Source organism: Lolium rigidum, chromosome 7, assembly GCF_022539505.1.
Source record: "Lolium rigidum isolate FL_2022 chromosome 7, APGP_CSIRO_Lrig_0.1, whole genome shotgun sequence".
In the NCBI taxonomy this organism is placed as follows: domain Eukaryota; kingdom Viridiplantae; phylum Streptophyta; class Magnoliopsida; order Poales; family Poaceae; genus Lolium; species Lolium rigidum.
The window spans coordinates 85,125,214-85,146,169 of record NC_061514.1 but is presented as its reverse complement, the minus strand read 5'-3'; the positions used below and the strand labels follow the sequence as shown (position 1 = coordinate 85,146,169).

Here is a 20,956-nt window from a genome sequence, read left to right as displayed (position 1 = left end):
CCTCCCCGCCCGACCTCAACATAGCTCCGCCGTTGTGGGGAGCTCCTATTGCACGCTGGCAGCGTCACATGTGTACATCACCTGTAAGATTTCACCAAGTGGGTCGACCCCTTACGAGTATTCTGTCCCATCCTTATTAGGTCCCTTGTAGGTTAGTAGCTCTTCTCCGGTTTTGTAAGTTTTTCCCTGGTTTTGAAAAAGTTAAGATATATAAGGCTTAGATTTAAAATGCCCGAAGATAAAAGAAAAGTTCAGATCTAAAAAATGTTAAGTTTTCAAAAATGTTCAACCTTGAAAATATTAAAACCTAAAAAATCAAACTTCAAAAAATTTAAATTTGGAAAGTTCACATTTTAATTTTATTTTTACAAAACCTGACAACACAAAAAAATGATAAAACCCCAAAAACCAGAAGAAAAAACCTGAAAATAGAAAACAAACTGCAGAAAACCCGCATTAGCAGCCGCTAACAGGCCGACACATGTCACTCGTCAGCGTGTGCATGCGTATGTAGGGCACGTCCAGGGGAGGTGCTTTCTTTCGACCTGGTCGGCATAAACAAGCCACCGCACCCCCACGGGTAGGCAGCAGTTTCATGGGCCGCGGCCCATCAGGTACACCTTTTCTTTCCTTTGTTTTGTTTTAGCATTTTTAATTCTCAACTTTTTTGGAAAACCAAAATAATTTTTGAGGTTTCTTCAAAAATATTTGAACTTTTTTCAAATCTGAACAAATTCAATGTTAAAACATTTTTCAAAATATAGATAATTTTAAATCCCGAACATTTTTTAAAATTTGAAAAAAATTGAAAAGTGAACAAATTTCAGATTTTGAACAGATTTCGAAATTTAAACGAATTTCTAAATTTGAACAAATATCAATTTTTCCGAAAATTTGAACATTTTGAACATTTTTCGGATACGGACAATCTATACCTTTGAACATTTTTCGTTTTGAACACTTTTCAAATTTAAACGTTCTTCGAATTTGAAGTATTTTCAAATTTAAACTTTTTCGATTTTGAACAAAAAGAAAATTAAACAGAAAAGAAAAGGAAACAGAAAAGAAAAAAGAAAAAAGAAAAAACAGAAACAGAAACATAAAACTAAAAAAAAAGAAAAAGATGAAAATAGGCTAGGCCCAATACCCGACCAAGGTGTGGTAGGCACCGACCTGATCGGTGTATAGGATTTGCCACGTATAGGGCGTGAAATAGGATTCCCGCCATACAGGTGTGTGTGCAGCATGATGAGAGAACGTAAATTATAATGAGGCCCATATCTTATGGGTCCTCTACTATTGGGTCAATTTTCAGGTGGATATTGCTTTGTCTTCACCGTACTACCAGGCCTTAGAGAATCTTTAACAGAACCCGTAAATCCCGCCGGAACCGAACTTTTCCGGCGGATTTATGTGTTCGGGCCGAATGTGTCCCAGATCAGTGACCGAAAAGATGGGCCAGCCCGTAAAATAAGTTCAGGGCCCGAACAAGTCCCCGAACGGCCCCTATTAAAGGGGTTCGCGGAGGGGAGTTCGGGTCGCAAACCCTACTCCCCTCCGCCGTTCCTCTCCCTCCGCCGCCGCCACTCACCATTCTCGGCGAGCAATCCAGCTCGGCCCAGTCACCGATCCACAGCCCGCCACCACGCGTTGTCGTCCCGTGGAGGCTCTCAAGGCCGTGGAGCCGGATTGGGCGGCGGCGACTCCCCGCCACGCCCGCCCGTCTTCCGCACCGACGCGGAGCGGCGCAAATTGAATCGGTCGCAGGGCGCGCGCAAGCGCAGCGCCCGCCGGTGGACGAACTGGGGGCTCACGCCCTCAGGGAAGCTCGCTAGGTACGGCAACCCTGGTGAGGGCTCGTCGTCCGGCCAGTCAAGCCGCGCACCGCGGCTCCCTATCGCGGACAGCAGCGACGACGAGGTGCTCATCCCCGCGCGGTCGCCCACTTTCTCCGTCGGGGACTATGTCCACGACAACGACGAGGAGGACGCCGTCCTCGCGCAGACCAAGGCCATCAGCGTGGCGGAGGCTCGCGCGCGCTTCCGGCGGGAGGAGGCGGAAGCCGTGCGCCTCGTCCGTGAATACGAGGCGGCCCGCCGGGAGGCCCACGTCCGCCGCGTCAAGCTCGAAATAGTCGAGCTTGATGGCGACTGATACGTCCAAAACGTATCTACTTTCCCGAACACTTTTGCTATTGTTTTGCCTCTAATTTGTGTATTTTGGATACAATTAACACGGACTAACGCTGTTTTCAGCAGAATTGCTCTGGTGTCTCGTTTTTGTGCAGAAATCCAACTTTCGGGAAAATCCTCGGAATTTCTTCAGATGGCCCTATTTTACCAAAATATTGACGGAGCCAGAAGGGCGAAGGAGGTGGAGGCCCGAGGGCCCCACACCATATGGCGGCGCGGCCCAGGGGGGGCCCGCGCGGCCATGTGGTGTGGCCCCCTCGGCCGGCCTCCGACGCCCCCCTTCGGACTACTTATTCGCCTCGACCTAAAAACGCACGGGGAGAAGTCGACATCGCCAGAAACCCTCCAGAAAGCCGCCACATCGCGAAACTCCGTCGCGGGAGCCAGAAGTCTCCGTTCTGGCACTCCGCCGGGACGGGGAATTGGAGGAGATCTTCACCGCCATCACCGCCAACGCCTCTCCATCAACCAGCAATGTTTCCCCCATCCATGTGTGAGTAATTCCCCCGCTGTAGGCTGAAGGGGATGGTAGGGATTGGATGAGATTGGTCATGTAATAGTCATAAGATTGTTAGGGCATAGTGCCTAGTATCCGTAGATGTCACTTTTATGATATTGTTGCAACTTGTTATGCTTAATGCTTGTCACTAGGGCCCGAGTGCCATGATCTCAGATCTGAACATGTTATTGTTTCATGAAGATATTCATTGTTTATGGTCTTACCTGCAAGTTGTATACACACGTCGTCTGTCCGGAACCAATGGCCCCGAAGTGACAGAATCGGGACAACCGGAGGGGATGGTAGTGATGTGAGGATCACATGTGTTCACGGAGTGTTAATGCTTTGCTCCGGTACTCTATTAAAAGGAGTACCTTAATATCCAAGTAGTTTCCCTAGAGGCCCGGCTGCCACCGGCTGGTAGGACAAAAGATGTTGTGCAAGTTTCTCATTGCGAGCACGTACGACTAAATATGGAACACATGCCTATTGATTGATTAGTACTTGGATACTCGTTTTATTATTATCTCGCAAATGCCCATGCTTTGATTGTTATATGAGTTTCTCTCATCCATGCAACGCCCGTTAAATCCGTCCCTATGCCTACGATATTTTAATCCTCGCTGTTTACTATAATCACTACTCGCTGTCTTTATTTCACTGCTGCTGTTATTCCGCTATTTCCACTACCATAGAACTGTTACTATCGATAAACTCTTGCGAGCAAGTCTTGTTTCCAGTGCAGCTGAATTGACAACTCCATTGTTAAGGCTTACAAGTATTCTTTGTCTCCCCTTGTGTCGAATCAATAAATTGGGTAATACTTCCCTCGAAGACTGTTGCGATCCCCTATACTTGTGGGTCATCAAGACTATTTTCTGGCGCCGTTGCCGGGGAGCATAGCTTTATTTGGAAGTTCACTTGGATTGATATTGTTCGCTGCAAATTCTCCATTATGGGTAAACCTCGCGATACTAAGATCGCCATATTACCATCCACTACAAGAAAAGGTACAACTCTGAGTACCTCCGCTGCTCTTGATTCACCATCTGTGATTGATAAACTTGTTTCACCGCCACATGCTTCGCGTGCTGGTACTTCTGCTGAATCTGAAAATTCTCATAATTTTGATAATGTTTCTGCTGTGCTTGATGATAGTGGTTCATTGGGATCTTTTCTAGATGCTACAATTGCTAAGTCTAGACAAATTGAAAATACTGAAACTCCTAATGTTGCTACACCTGTTAATTCACCTGAGTCTGTTGAATATTCTAGTGATGATCTTGATGAGGATTATGTAGAGCTTAATGATGATTTTATTGAAAAATGCAATGCTACTACTGATGCAAGAAAAATTAAAAAGTTGCTTGCAGAACATGTCTGTTAGATATAAAGCTGTCTCCCGATCCTAAATTTGCCACATCTCCTATAAGCATTAGGGATAAAGATTATGATTTTTCTCTTGATCTATCTCATATAGCTATTGTTGAGAAAACACCCTTTTGTGGTACTGAAAAAGAAAGTGCTTGTTGAACACATGACCGAGTTATCTACTCTTAGTGGCTTGTTTTCTGATGATATTAAGATGCGTACTTACTTTGTCGCTAAAATTTTTCCTTTCTCATTAAAGGATGATGCTAAAACTTGGTATAATAATTTGTCTCCTGGTTCTATTAAAAGTCCAAAAGATTTGCTTGATGTCTTCTTCCGTAAATACTTTCCTGCTAGTGCTCAACATGCTGCTTTGCAGAGAATTTATAATTTTGACCAGGAAGATGGAGAGAAATTGCCTGAGGCTTGGGCTAGATTTTGTTCTCTTATTAGAGCTCAGCTCGACCATGATTTGGAAAAGAATGATTTACTTGATATATTTTATAGTGGACTAACCATTGAGTCTAGGGCATACCTGGATAGTTGTGCCTGGTTGTGTTTTCGGGAAAAGAACTCCGGAAGACGCCGAAGAATTATTGGCTAAAATAGGCCGGAACCATGATGATTGGTCTACACCGAACCAACCCCGACACCGATAGTGAAGAAGAGGGGTATGATTAAATTGAATGACGAAGATATGAGGGAAGCCAAGAAGTCTCTTAAGGAGAAGGGTATTAAACCCGAAGATGTGAAGAATTTACCTCCTATAGAAGATATATGTGAGACAATTCCCCTTCATCCATGATTGAGGTACACTCGCTTCAACACTTTACTAGGGAAGATATTCCGTATTCAAAATCTCCTGCTCAATGCTTAGATGAATTTGATAATTATATTGTTAAACAAGAAAACTTTAATATGAGAGTAGAGAATCATTTAATGGAAAATTCCCGAGCTATTAGTGAATTGCATGGTATTGTGGAGAGAACCTCCAATGATGTTAAGATACTTGTTAAACATTTTCAAATGGTTCAAACTCAAATTGATCAACTTACTAAAGTGCAAAATGACTTGTTGGGAAATAATTCTAAAGAAAAACATGCTTGTGAGGTAACAACTAGAGGCGGTGCTTCTACCCAGGATCCTCTATATCCTGAAGGGCATCCCAAAAGAATTGAACAAGATTCTCAACTAATTAAAACTAGTGCTCCATCTAAGAAAAAGAAAAAGAAACATAAGAATGTTGTAGAATCCTCTGAACCTGTTAATGATCCTAATAGTATTTCTATTTCTGATGCTGAAACTGAAAGTGGTAATGAACATGAGGAAGATAATGATAAGAATGATACTCCTGATAAAGAAGAAATTGAAAAAGAACCTGAAAAGCATGCTAAAAATAAAAAGTATACTAAAGAAGATTTTATTACTGAGAAGCATGGTAATGAAAGAGAACCTTGGGTTCAAAAGCAAATGCCTTTTCCTGCTAAGAAACTAAAATCAAAGGAGGAGGAACATTATAATAAATTTTGTGATTGGATGAAACCTTTATTTCTGCAAATTCCTTTGACTGATGCTATTAAATTGCCTCCTTATTCAAAGTATATGAAAGATATTGTTACTAACAAAAGGAAAGTCCCCAATGAGGAAATTTCCACTATGCTTGCTAATTACTCCTTCAATGGTAAGATTCCAAAGAAGCTTGGAGATCCAGGTATACCGACTATTCCTTGTTCCATCAAGAATAATTATGTTAGAACTGCTCTATGTGATTTGGGAGCAGGTGTGAGTGTGATGCCTTTTTCTCTTTATAAGAGACTTGATTTAGATAAATTGATACCTACTCGATATATCTTTGCAAATGGCTGATAAATCTACTGCTATTCCTGTTGGTTTATGTGAAAATGTTCCTGTTCAAGTTACTCGAGCATTGCTTGATATTAACCGATTTTGTTGTGTTGGAAATGCTCGAAGATGATAATATGTCCATTATTCTTGGAAGACCCTTTCTTAATACTGCAGGGGCTGTTATTGATTGCAATAAAGGCATGGTTACTTTTAATGTTGATAATAAGGAACACACTGTCTATTTTCCCAAGAGGATTGATAAAGTATGTGGAGTCAATACAATTTTTAATGTGAAAACTATCAAAGTGGGATCCATTGATTGTCCTGTATATGAGCCTAAAGAAGAATATCAAACTCTTGTGATTGGATCCATATCAATTCAATATAAGGTAACATGATTGATTTGAGGTTTATTTCTTCTTATGTCATATAAAATTTATTTGGTAGCAAGACTTGATCAACCTTGTTAACAAGTATATTTTATTGCATAGGAGAGCTAAACAACACTTCTTTCTTTCTTTCTCCCTCCACTTATTTTATTTGCTGTAGCACTTTTTATTTTGCAATATGCTTTAGTCATTTAAGATTTTAGAAATCATTTTCCTGCGCAGTAATCATTAATTTAATACCCGGAAATGTGCATTTTTCAAAGTTCTCTAAAAATTACAAAAATTACACCGTTGGTCCTATTTTTCGACGAGGCACCCGGGAGCACCAGAGGATGACCTGTGGGGCACCGGGGGTGCCACACCATAGGGCGGCGCGGCCAGCAAGGGGGCCGCGCCACCATGTGGTGTGGGCCACCCCTTGCCCCACTTCTTCATCTCTTCCTCCCAGCACCTTCTCTCTCCCGAAAAAACTCGTACCAAGTTTCTCTCACTCGTGTTTCTGCTCAAGAACTCGCGATTTTTCGATCTCCTTGCTCAGCCCAGATTTCGTCCGAAATTTGGCACATTTACTCCTTGGTATGTGACTCCTTTGATTGTCCAATTAGAATTTCATTTGGTTGAGTATATCTTGAATATTTTGCTGCTGTAGATAACATGTTTAGTGAGCTTGCATGCTTGTTCTAAGTGGTAGAAATTAGTTTTGATGCATGTTTAGTACTCTAGCAAGTTCCTATAGTAGTTCCCTTCAATTACACACCTTGAAATCAAATTTTATAATGATTGTTGAAAATTTCAGAAAATGGAAGAAGGTGTGCCCCAATTGAACCAAGAAGAATTGGAAGTCCAGCAAGTTTCAAGAGTCAATCGTGAGGAGGGAGTATACCCCTCTTACTACCCATGCGTGGACTTTATGAGAAGTGCGGGGATTTTACAAGATGTGCAAACTCTAATCTCTCGTGCAGTGGCTGAGTGGTTTTGTTGAAGGAGAGCCAAGACAATATGTAAAATTAACTATGTCTTTTGTGCAGGACTTCAAGTTCAATTGGTCGCGGTCCGACCCCATGGTCCGAGTATAAAATTTACAATAAAGTCGTCAACTTGCCATTTGGTGTTTTTTGTGCAGCAATTGGAGTACCGCAATGGGGATCCCGCGAGAAGATCGGGGAACACCGCGGGAGCTCTCAGATCTTTATAAAAGGATTTGTAATGGGAGGAGCCTCTCCAATGATGATGGTAAGATTAGTAGCATTCAACATCCAGCCATCCGCTACTTTGCCTATTTCATTACAAAGTGCGTCCTTGCAAGAAGGACCGGAGGTAAATTATCTGTCCCAGACTTGGCTTTCTTAGCTGCTGCTTTGCAACAGGATAGGACTTATAATTTGGGTGCTTTAATAGCTTGTAGACTTGCTACTAACCGTGAGAAAGGAGGAATTTGTGGAGGTCTTATCGCCTCTCGCTTATTAGCTATGCATGGTGTAGAACCTCACCATTTAGATATTCCGCTTTCTATAGAGAAGCTTGATGTGGTTTCCATGATTAGACATGAGTTTATTTCAGATGCATCTAACTTGAACAACCTGCATTATAGGATAACTTTATATAAGAAAAAATGGAGTATAACTAAGAAAATTGAAAAACTAGTACGATTGCCACGCACCTGCTTCTGTTTAACCTTGATGCCAGGGACGGGTGGTCGATCACAGAAAATGAGCTAAATGCATACATAGAAAGAGAAAGCCGTCGTGCGAGGGAAGATGTGGAGGAGACCGAGGAGCATCCCGACTCTTCATCCGATGCAGCAAGCTCCTCATATCAACATCATGGTCACGTGGAGCCTCCACGATATTCTTCTGCACAGGGGCCTTATTACCACTCCATGTATGATCCACCGGCGTGGAACCCCGACCCTCGTTGGGAATGAACTCCACTTAGGCCAAAAGCCTAAGCTTGGGGGGAGGTATACCGGCATCACTCATTCTTTGCATATTATGATTGCTGGATACTTGTACATACTTGCTTAGTCTCTTAGAGTGATTTTCTAATGAGAGGGAGATGATATTTGGGGAAGTGCTGTCCAAAAACAGATTCTGTGATGTTACCAAAAAATTCGTACGCACAGCCAGAACGTTATTTTGAGTTGCCAATTTTTGAGCATGTGCCCCAGGTTGTTATCTAACTTTCATTAGTTGAACACTTTTTGGTCTGAGCAATGGAAGATTTTTGTTAAATTCGATTTCTGTACTGCTGTCAGGATTTGGCAGATTTCTGTCATCCTGCTTTTCTGTGTTTCTGTTAGTTTGCATTCTTTTGTTTTCACTTTGTTTCTTTCCTAAAACACAAAAAGACCAAAAATATTTCTGTTGTTTCTCTTCACCATTTATTTATTTGGTACCTTGCTCTTAGTTTGCTTTATTTGCTATCGTTAGTTTGCTATGAGAAAACCCAAAAAGATTTTGCTTTGTTTGCTTGTTTTCTTTCGTTCTTATTTCTAATTCGAAAACACCAAAAATATTTGCTGTTCTTCTTTGGTTTGTAAAGTTCATCATGAGTTCAATGGTCTTCGGTGGCTGGAGCGTGGTTTTCATTTCATATTATCCAAGCTACACAAGTGAAAAGGGCAATAATGACGATCTACGACAATCTGATTGTGGTGAGAGGCTGGTATGAACTCTATTTGCTTTCATTTTTGTACATATACTCATCCATATGAGCATGCTTAGTTGGTTCATGTGAGGTATATGTTATTTGAGAAAGTCTAGTAGCTCATGATCTCTCATGTTTGGTTCCGATTTATTAATATGAGTAGCATGTCATGGATGTTTGCTTGCATTGTTTTATTCATAAGTAAGTATGGCATTGTGGTATCCTCCTCTGAATAACTCATTTATATCGACTTGGCACATGCTCACGCATGCATATGACTGAACAAAAAGTCAATTAAGCCTCGATGATTTATAATTGCTTCAGAGTTCTTGTATCACTTTTATGCCTCCGTTAATTTATTTTGCCGCAAGCATGATTATGACAGTTACTGCTCTCTTGATTTGTCGCTCCCTAGTCTTTTGCTAGCCTTCACTTGTACTGAGCGGTGACGCCGCTCGTGCTTCCAAACACCTGAAAACCAAGTTGTTCCAAAAGCGTCCACCATAAATACCTATGCATGGCATTTCAAACCACTCCAAGTAAATTCTCATGCGCTACCTTTAAAACTTTCAAAATGCTTCTCAATTTGTGTTAATGTTTCATAGCTCATGAGGAAGTATGTGGTGTTTAGCTTTCAACCTTGTCATTTACTTTTGACGGACTCTCATATGGACTAGTGGCACATCCGCTTATCCAATAATTTTGCAAAAAGAGCTGGCAATGGGATTCCCAGGCCCGAATTAATTAACTTAAATAGACACTCCTCCATGGTTTGTGATTGTTGGACGGCACCCGAAGGATTCGGTTAGCCATGGCTTGTGTAAGCAAAGGTTGGGGGAGTGTCATCATCATAATAAAACTTAAATAAAAAGGCACTCCTTCATGGCATGTGATTGTTGGCAGGCACCCGAGGATTCGGTTAGCCATGGTTTGTGAAAGAAAGGTTGGAAGGAGTGCCAACCAAAAATAAATAAATGGGAGCCGCTCTTGTGAGTCCGGTTGATGAGGGAGTTAGTGTACCCATTACTATTCGTTGACAACAACAAACACCTCTCAAAATAATTTTACTCCTGTTTTACAAATAAAAAGCTCTAGCGCATGTTAATCCCTGCTTCCCTCTGCGAAGGGTCAATCTTTTACTTTTATGTTGTGTCTCCATTCTTTCTTCGAGCACTATCTTGAGAGCACAACTGTCATTCTTAGTATAATATGCTTGTCTCAAAATATGATTGATTGTGGTATAACTTTGATGCTTTTATCTTTGACAATCACTACTTCTAGTCTTTCTATGAACTCAAGAGGTGCCTCGGCATTTATGTTTTGCTGATCAAATACAGGCAAGCGAGATACCACTTTACCATATTCTCTTATGAACATTGCAATCTTGCTTACATACATGATTCATGATGCTTATTATTAATTGTTGGTACTTCTCCATGATTGACATAGCCGTTGGATGATCTTATTTGCATGTATCTCATTATGAACTGCTTAAGTATTAGCCATAGCATGAGAATATATACGTCATATGAGCAAATGTGTTCGTGAAAGTTCTTTTATCGCTCAGTTGTTAACTCGAATTGCTTGAGGACAAGCAATAAGCTAAGCTTGGGGGAGTTGATACGTCCAAAACGTATCTACTTTCCCGAACACTTTTGCTATTGTTTTGCCTCTAATTTGTGTATTTTGGATACAATTAACACGGACTAACGCTGTTTTCAGCGAGAATTGCTCCGGTGTCTCGTTTTTGTGCAGAAATCCAACTTTCGGGAAAATCCTCGGAATTTCTTCAGATGGCCCTATTTTACCAAAATATTGACGGAGCCAGAAGGGCGAAGGAGGTGGAGGCCCGAGGGCCCCACACCATATGGCGGCGCGGCCCAGGGGGGGCCCGCGCGGCCATGTGGTGTGGCCCCCTCGGCCGGCCTCCGACGCCCCCCTTCGGACTACTTATTCGCCTCGACCTAAAAACGCACGGGGAGAAGTCGACATCGCCAGAAACCCTCCAGAAAGCCGCCACATCGCGAAACTCCGTCGCGGGAGCCAGAAGTCTCCGTTCCGGCACTCCGCCGGGACGGGGAATTGGAGGAGATCTTCACCGCCATCACCGCCAACGCCTCTCCATCAACCAGCAATGTTTCCCCCATCCATGTGTGAGTAATTCCCCCGCTGTAGGCTGAAGGGGATGGTAGGGATTGGATGAGATTGGTCATGTAATAGTCATAAGATTGTTAGGGCATAGTGCCTAGTATCCGTAGATGTCACTTTTATGATATTGTTGCAACTTGTTATGCTTAATGCTTGTCACTAGGGCCCGAGTGCCATGATCTCAGATCTGAACATGTTATTGTTTCATGAAGATATTCATTGTTTATGGTCTTACCCGCAAGTTGTATACACACGTCGCTGTCCGGAACCAATGGCCCCGAAGTGACAGAAATCGGGACAACCGGAGGGGATGGTAGTGATGTGAGGATCACATGTGTTCACGGAGTGTTAATGCTTTGCTCCGGTACTCTATTAAAAGGAGTACCTTAATATCCAAGTAGTTTCCCTAGAGGCCCGGCTGCCACCGGCTGGTAGGACAAAAGATGTTGTGCAAGTTTCTCATTGCGAGCACGTACGACTAAATATGGAACACATGCCTATTGATTGATTAGTACTTGGATACTTGTTTTTATTATTATCTGCAAATGCCCATGCTTTGATTGTTATATGAGTTTCTCTCATCCATGCAACGCCCGTTAAATCCGTCCCTATGCCTACAGTATTTTAATCCTGCTGTTTACTATAATCACTACTGCTGTCTTTATTTCACTGCTGCTGTTATTCCGCTATTTCCACTACCATAGAACTGTTACTACTGATAAACTCTTGCGAGCAAGTCTGTTTCCAGGTGCAGCTGAATTGACAACTCCGCTGTTAAGGCTTACAAGTATTCTTTGTCTCCCCTTGTGTCGAATCAATAAATTGGGTAATACTTCCCTCGAAGACTGTTGCGATCCCCTATACTTGTGGGTCATCAGCGACAACGCGTGAAGCTCATCGACAACAGCGTCGGTGCCCTCTGCCGCCGAATCACTGCGCCACCACCGGCATCGCCGCGCGCCTAGGTCACTATATTGGCCGCATTTTGCTTTAGCTAACTAGCGCCCGCCGGTGTACCAGTAATGTAGGTTTAATTTTATGAACAATGTATGTTTTGATGCTCAATCGGAGCATCAATTTGATGTCGAACTATGATCATCGCCTAAATTTACCCACGCCATTTCAAATACCGCTTTTCAGTTCCAGTTTTACGGTTTCTAATCTGCGCCACTACCAAATTCGAACGAACTATCATTTTTGGAAGACTGAAAACCACTTTTTCGGGCTTAGAGATGCTCTTAGACACTATGGAGAAAGGGCCCATGCTGTTTGGCTATGCATATTTTGTGGCCTTTGTTTTTGAAAATGGTGCGCTAGTAGAGAGAACACTGCGGGCATCTCTAACGGGGCCACGCATTTCGGACGCCCGTTTGCGCCGGTCGAAATGGTAGAAATTGTCCGCGCGTCCGTTTCCGTCAGGTGGCTCCAGCGGGCACGACACATAATTTTTTTTCCATTAATAAAGTCATAATTTACATTAATAAAAAACATAAAAAGTCATAAAGGCGTGGTAAAAGTAGGTGCTTCCTACTGCTCGCCGTCGCTACGAGGTCGATGAACTCCGGCGTCGGTCATTGAAGCTCGTACGCCGGCGGTGGAGGAGGTACCGTCGCATGCGCAGGAGGCTGTGGCCAGGGATCCCAGGCCAGAGCAGCAGCCGGAGCGCGGTCGTCGGAACGCGTCGGCATGGCCGGAGGAGTCATCGGCCTCCCCTGCGCGAGCGCGGACTCGTGGAGCTGGATTGCGAGCCCGTCCCACAAAGCAAGCTCGTTGAGCTCGTCCTGCTCGCTGTTGGCCAGTGCCATGGCAATGGCCTCCTCCTCGGTAATGTCCGGCGGTCGGGTCTCCGGATCGCACGCCTTCCTGCCGTCGTCGTGGTCATAGTCTGCCATGTCCACGTCCTCGTCCGCGTCCTCCTGGTCGTTCTCTTCTTCTTCTGCGGCGATCTCGCGGTCGAAGTAGTCGACGTCGCCGAGGTAGCCAGCGCGGTGGCGCGCGTCGAACTCCCACGTCCCAAAAGAAATCCAGTTGTAGGAGTTCAGCGCGTACGCCTGATCCTCCCGGATATCCGGCGGCAAGATCGCTCGGCGGCGGCGCACCTCGTCCCGGCGCTCTCGGCCCTCACGCGGCACGGGTGGGACCGGCACGCGCCTCGAGTTGAGGTACCAGCCCCCTCCAGGAAAGTTCGCGTCCGGCCATGGTACCGGCCGATTTTTCCTCCGATAACTGGCGCGCGAGCTCGACGCGGACGTACCGGCCGACCCGTGCCTTCTTGCCGGACCGCGAGCTAGCCTCGTGGTCATTCTTGGTCTTGCGAAACGGCCAGCATTTCTTCCCCATATCGTCGGTCGGGTGGATAGTGTGGGCTATGGCAATGGTGTGGTCAGGGAAATGGGCGCCGGCAGCGTCCCTTTAAGAGCCTCGGACGCCATCTCACCTTCAATGTCCTGCCACTGCGACGCCGCCCATCTCCGTACGCTCGCGGAAGCCGAGGCGCGCCATTAACGTGGCCCTGGAAAGGCTGCAGCGCGCCGCCCGTAAGTAATGTCGCGGAAGAAGAAGCAGTTGTGCCCCTGCCAGGCGGGCCCGTGCGAGGACCGGGCGAACGACCGCTGCGTCCGCAGAGACGCAAACCTGGCGCATATTTGGGCCATGTTTGCGTCGCCGCGGATGGCCCGGTCACTATGCGTTGCCCCGCTGGAGGTGGTGCCAGTCGCATTTTTCGGCCCGTGGACGCAAATGGTCGCTCAGCGTCCGTTTCCGTCGCGCCGCTGGAGATGCCCTGAGGCGAAGTGCAAAAGCTTATTAAAAGTGATGATTGTTGATTGTTTCACTTTCCATAGAAAGTGTTTGGAAAAACATGCCCTAAATATTATAAATGATTCACTTTAAGAAGAAATAAAAGTACACAGTGACAAGAAGAGGACAAATTATCCTTCTAAAAGTGAATCGCTCGCAAAATAGGGCTAGTCACTACCTCGCAAATTTTGAGAGAGCAGAAGGTCTAATGCGGGACCTGGATGTTTTTTTACAGGTTCTTGCCAATGACCTTTTTGTAATCCCTGATGCATAATATATTCCATTTGCCTGCAAAATAGTACACAATGAATTATCACAGGTTCTTGCCAATGACCTTTTTGTAATCCCTGATGTGTAATATATTCCATTTGCCTGCAAAAATTGTACACAATGACATGAAGAGGACAGATTACTTTCTTGTGTGAAGTCCCATAAATTACTTAAAACGCATTATTCAAGCACACGGAACCACTTATTTGTGGCAAATATACATTCTGTGGTCCACCAATGCTTCCCTGTCCTTCACTATCAACTCACAATAAGCTAAGAAAATACAAAGAATTGCTACATACAAAGCACGAGTCAACTATCCAGGCAAACATTGCTTGGCACTGTGCTTACAAAGAATTTGAATATGGACGGATGTAAGCTGAATTCAGCTCCCAGATCTTGATCGACTTTGCGGTGACGTTGACACTTGTCGCGTTGTTGAAGAGGAAAACTCTGGCGTTGTCGTAGATCGCCCTGGTAGGGTACACGCGCGATGTAATGCATGTCCGCCCTCCCTGAGCGAAGCTCTCCACAATGGAGTGATCAACCTACCACGGAAAGCCACCAAAAGGAAAATCAGTGAATAACTAATGACGTAACGACCAGTCGTCGATCGTAACATGTCGATCGGCGTATGAAGGTGGATGCTTCTGAATCGAAGTTACTTCCAGAAAACGTACCAGTATTCTTACTGACAGATCTTCTCCGTCGAGTACGGGGACGGAACTGCCGTACACAGGCTTGACGAGATCGTTCGCCTTCGACGACCTGACGAACAAGATTTGAAAGATTAGTTGAATCGACTTCACAGCCTGAATAAGGTCGCGTTCAGGCTTGAATCGACTTGACGATGATCGTTTGCCTTCGGTACCTGAACGCGTCTTGGCAGAAGTGGGTGCTGAGTGTCCCGTCGGCGCCCTTGACCAGGTAAAAGTAGACGGCGGTCTGCTCCGACAGGCCCTCGTCGGCGAGCACGAGGAGCCCAAACGGGCCGAGCAGTCCCCGCCCCGAGGCGCCGGCGCTCGCGCTGCAGTTGTACGACGACGCGTCCGCCCCCACCACGCTCCCGGCGCCGGCAGCCGACGCATCCACATCCACATGGAAGACGGCCTCGATGTCCAGCTGCGTCGCCTTGCCGACGTCCAGGGGCACGACGGAGCCAGGCTGCACGGCGAGGCCGTCGAAGCGCTTGCCGCGCATACGGAGGTTCTCCACCTCCACCACCGGCCACTGGAGCAGGTTGCTGCCCGTCTTTGTGTCCATCAGAACCGACCTGGGTATTGACTGCGCGTGGACAAGGAATTTGGTTAGCTGTTACTCCCATTCTTTTCATGGTGCATGGGTGTTCTGCATCACTGCATGCCTGGATGTACACCTGAACTAGGTATACCACCATGCTGCGGGTAACTGAGTAAAGGAATAGAAGAAGCAATTGTCCCCTGGTGTCATAAATACTTTGTTATTCATACCGCTAACTATCACAATCCTTGATGCCAGTATGCATATCGATCTGATCAGCTGAACGAGACAGTTTCTTTAGTTCCTTGAACTAGTAGTAATACAGTAGAACACCAAACTGGTGCCAAAATAAGTTCAGAAAGGCTGACAGAAGAAAACCTTTTATTCCTCGTTTTGAATTCGTGAATGCGTAAATGGGAATATATTTCATAATAACGAAAAAAATGCTATTGCAGATCACAAAATTCTTGTAGAAAGGTGGTTTTAGACATAAATGGTGAAAATGATTATCTTGATGGGCCAACCTGCCCAAACTCATATACCAAAATCGGTAGTACTGTACTACTGTACATTTAATTTTTACATGCCCGATTTCTGTACGATGGAGTATCCAGTGGATGACCTTGATTTGGCCTCATACATGGAGGTTCAGATGCAACGTCGTATAAAAATCGTAAGGATTTGACCAACAATTGTTGTCTTAGTATGTGTTTAAGTTGATATAACTAGATTTGCTTTCATGAGCATTTACTTGTAATTGTAATATTTTCACATGAACTATATATTACTCCGTAGTAGTGGCTTGTGTTGATGGAAAAAAAAACGCCCTATACTCTGATGATGAGGGACCAATACCTTCATTTCCTTGTAGATGACTTTTCTTCTGCGGTAGAAGATGACATTTTCGAATGTGAGCACAATTATTTTTTGTAGAAAGACTTGACTAGTGCATATGGTGAACATATTGAAACCTTGACTTGTAATATGAACAGTGGTATTTTTTTGTATTTTTCTTATTTTGTAGGAGACATAGATTTCGCTTATACCGATGTGTTATCTAAAAGGCATTACCCGCCTAAAGAAAATGAGAAGTAAAATAGGAACTTCCATTGACTGATGCAATCATTATCGACATGTGTTCTTAACACGAAGGAAAACATTTGAACATTCCCATTTGGAATTTTAAACTCGAGAGCAATTCAAAAGCTTTGCCGCCAAGTAAACCTCAAACACAAGTACATAGCCGAAGCACACAAAACGTATAAAAGCCCTCCCGATAGGAGCCTCTGATTCATATTGACGAAACAAAATACGCCCTCTTTTGCTTTGAAGATGAGGGATCGATACGCCATTTCCTTGTAGATGCCTTTTTTTTACGGGTGGTAGATGGCATTTTTGAATGTGTGCGTGCTTTTATTTCGCAGAAAGATCACTTGAAAATGTACATGGTCAACAGATTAAAACCATACCATGCAATATGAACAGAAGTAGTTTTTTTAGGGGACTTATATTTGTCTTATACCAATGTGTTATCTAAAAGGAATTATCCTGATGAAGAAGAGAAGTAAAATAGGAATTTCCGTTGACCAATGCGATCATTATCCATGTGATTTCTTTAACACGAAGGAAACATTATTCAAACATTCTCATTTGGAATTTTAAACCCGATCGAGAGCAATTCAAAAGCTTTGGCGTCAAGTAAACCGCAAACGCAGGTGCATAGCCGAAGCACGCTACACACATATAAAACCCTCCATATCGATTGGAGCCTCTGACTCGTCCCAGCCTACTGGCTACGTACGGCTCCAAGTTGCTTGAAACAACCGGAGACAAGTCACTGTCACGTGCAGGGAAATGATTTTGCTAATTCGCCTACGGCATTCAGTTTATTGGCTGTCTGGCTGAAGATCCTTGACAGTTGGCTTGATTAAGCAAAAGGTACAGTAGCCCGTTTTGGATAAATGGAAGCGGGCCCACCGGACGATTTCTTGAACGACTTGATCTTGATTTGTTTTCTATACAATGCCCGCGTGCTCCTCGTGGCCGGTGGACAATGGATAGTCAATGAGTTTAAGGTGTACAGTATATGGTATAATGCATGGTAGGGCCTTGCACAGTTACGAGCCCTAGTTGTCCATGGATCAGGCCAGATGGGCAGATCGAGAATGATGCATAGTAAGTGCGGCTCTATCTTGTCAGGCATTGGAATTAGTTCTCTGTTTCAAATTTTCGAGTTCTGTCGTTGGCAAGATCAGAGCTCTCTCGATCGATCATCGGTGTCTCGTTTAATTCGTTGTCATGAAATAATTAGAAGAGGTTTTGTGCACGTAACTACTGCAGTACTACATTGGTTGTGAGCAACGAAATGAACTGAAACCAATGTTGATTGTGCATTGATGTTACCTGGAGGGACGACCACCCCTTGAGGATGTCGGCGCGCTCGCTATCGGACTCGCCGATCCACCCCCACAGCACGCGCCGCCGCCGCACGGGGTCGTAGAACGTCTTGGACGCGTAGAACTTGCCGTAGTCGTAGCGGAGCCCGATCCCGACGTCGATCGCCTCGTTGTCCGGAGTCCACCTATCCGTCTCGGCATCATACGTGCCAATGGCGTAGTAGTCATGTCGGTCGTCGTCGAGGCTGGTCTTGAGCACGTGCTTCACCCCGGGCCCCGGAGGCACGGACGTGTCTAGCCCAACACCGCCGTCGCCGGCCGCCGCAAGGTCAGCGGCCACGGGGTAGAAGTCCACGCACTCCCACATGCCCGTGCCCGGCACGAGGCGCATCAGCGTGGGGAGCGGGTCGTAGCGCACGAAGTCCTCTGTTCGGTACACCAGCGCCAGCCCGGCGTGCTCCTGGTCCTTGGACCCGATGGCGATCCGCCACGCCTTGTCGGTGGGGTTTAGCCACGCCGTTGTCGGGTCACGGAAGTCTGTGAGCCCGATGCCCGGCGGCGGCACCAGGATGGGATTCGACTCCGACTTCACCCAACACTGCAGTAGCGGGTCCGACGGGTCTGCCGGCTCCGCTAGGAGCTGCACCTGCACACCGTCCTCCGTGGAGCCGGTGTAGAGCATCACGATCCGGCCATCGGGGAGCTGCGTCGCAGAGCCGGACCACACGCCGTTGATGTCGTACCAGTGGTCGGGCACCATGGCCGGCGGCAGGTGGAGCCAGTGGATGAGGTCGCGCGACACGGCGTGGCCCCAGCTGATGTTGCCCCACACCGCTCCGTGAGGGTTCCACTGGTAGAACAGGTGGTACCATCCCTTGTAGTACAATGGACCTGCAAGCAAGCACGCAGTGCACGAGGGTAGATGTCACCAACTATTCCCGCCATTCCATAATTTCTATCAATGTTTTGTTCAAATTTAAACTAAACCACAACAAAAATTTATGGAACAGAACAGAGGAGGTAGATGAAAGCTAAGATCATGCGATTATTGGGCCGTGCATTCCTGCGACCTAGCTAGAAATGCTCAGAACCATCAAGCATTCGTTCACATGCATGTGAGCCTCAACAACTTACCGTTGGGATCTGGAGAGGTCGATCGATCAACGAGACGTCCGTGACGAGAACGCGAGAGGAAGTTGATTAGAGACGGAGCAAAGGGGAAAGAAATGTTGCGTCAGAGACGTACGTATCCAAGTTTCAACGAATTAATTGAACAAGATAGAAGAAGAGAGAATGGCGATGGCGACGTATCTACCGTTCATCCAGTTCTTCTCCGGCTGGAAATGGAACGCCGTGCGCTGCCACGACAGCATCGCGTTGGTCCAGTCGTAGGCGCCGCCGCCGCCGAGGAGCGCCGGGGCGTTGGACTTCTCGGACACGCCCTGCACCACCCCGCGGGTGGCGGCCACCTCCACCGCGCGGCCCGCTGCCGCGACCTGGTCTCCAGGCCGCGGGACCGACGCCTGGCCGTCGTAAACCACGAGCCCGACGAGCGAGAGGATGAGCACGGTCAGAAAGATGGCCGGGAGAAGGGTCGACGGCCGCTTCTGCCCTCCCGGAGGACGCCGACCCTTGAGGTTGGTCTCGGGAAGCAGCGGCGCGTCCGCACCCTGGGCGTCGGCGTGGTGGACGCCGCCGTCGTCCATGATCGCCGCGACTGCCTGGATCACGAATTGCTCCGCCCTAGCGACGGTAGGATCGAGCTAATGGTAGACAAGATCGATCGAGCGCTTTATGCTGTGTGTTTCACGGGCGTGTTCATGGAAAAGCATGAACGGGATCGCGAGAGCGAAACGAAACGACGGAGCCGGGAAAATATTTATAGGCAGAGACAGGTGGTGCAGTGTCAGTGCGGCGATGAACTTTTGCGGAATTTTTTTGACGCCTTTGTTTCGGTCTGAAACATTCGCTGGCTGCCGGTGAGTCGTCGGGGAAGAAAAGGGAAAAAGAAAGGAAACATCGAAACGCTACGTAAACGGGATCTGTGGGACCGGTCATGCATTGGCCAGCCGAAGCCATAGGAGGCTCCGGAGGCCCTGTCCCCGGTTCATGTGGCTCATACTCATAGAATCAACCTATCCGATCCATTGGCATATCACAACTGAAAGAACCTGACCATCATGCTCTTTCTGATCAATATTGTCATGCTATATGCATGATGTTTCAAGGAGAGCAATGTAGAGTTCCTTGCATCTAGGTTCTCTCATAGCTTGCCAATCAGCATGTGCTACGTGCAATATGCACTTGTTTTCGAATTAAGCTATGCATACTCGACTTTTTGTTCTAAATTCTCATAATTAATTGTACTCCCTCCGTAAATCCGCGACATCCTTTTTTTTGGAACGAAAGGAGTATACTGTGAAAGCATTTTTTTAAAACACATTTACATTTAAGAACTTCAGGAATCCTGTATCCAAAAATTTCAAGATGATTGTGATCGGAATTCTAAAAGTTGGCCTCCGCCAAGTTCAATAACAACATAGATTTTAGGGCACCAAAGTGGCTAGATTATTGGGGTAGCTGCTACCCCTCTTCCTAGGCGATCTAGGGTTCCGGCGGTTGATCGCCCGCCTCCTCCTCCTACACAGGTGGCTCCGCCAACTAGAATGTGCAGGGAGCCCTTCCCGTGATGTTGGCGGCATAGTTCGATAAGGGTTCCTTCAGTTTCTTCTAGCCATAGTGGTTCATGCCCCCATTGAATCCAACGAGAGAGGGTGGACAAATTGGTCTCTCATGGTGGTGGTGACAGTGTCCAGTAAGGCCGACTCCGTATTCTTCTTCTTTTGCTCTAGCGGGGTGTGGGCAACCGAATTTAGCGAAGAGATTGTAGGATAGGTTTGTATCTCGCTCTGGGCAGGGAGTATTAGTTGTGTCTTCGTCGGACCAATGATGTTGCGGCAACATGAAAGCAAGCCTATTTATCTTGCCGACCTAGGCGGATGTTTAGGTGTGATCGACCCATCAATGTTGTCTTCTTCTCCGGGCCGTTGAGATCAACGTCGTCGACACTGCCTATCATGGATACCGCTTCGTTGTTTCGCGATGGCTCGGAACTCCAACGGCGGCAATACTTTGCCATCGGCCTATGAGAGGTGGAGAGGG

At 46.0% G+C, this 20,956-nt stretch overlaps 1 protein-coding gene across 1 annotated transcript; it reads right to left on the bottom strand.

The window, feature by feature from the left end:
* Positions 1 to 14,269: 14,269 nt before the first annotated feature.
* On the bottom strand, positions 14,270 to 19,207 carry LOC124674642 (beta-fructofuranosidase 1-like). The gene is made up of 6 exons (XM_047210684.1): positions 19,110 to 19,207; positions 18,929 to 18,937; positions 17,802 to 18,685; positions 15,031 to 15,443; positions 14,840 to 14,927; positions 14,270 to 14,707 (listed from the first exon to the last, which is right to left on the bottom strand). The coding sequence occupies exons 1-6, from the start codon at positions 19,165 to 19,167 to the stop codon at positions 14,507 to 14,509; spliced, it is 1,653 nt and encodes a 550-aa protein (XP_047066640.1). The 5' UTR covers positions 19,168 to 19,207; the 3' UTR covers positions 14,270 to 14,506.
* Positions 19,208 to 20,956: the final 1,749 nt, after the last annotated feature.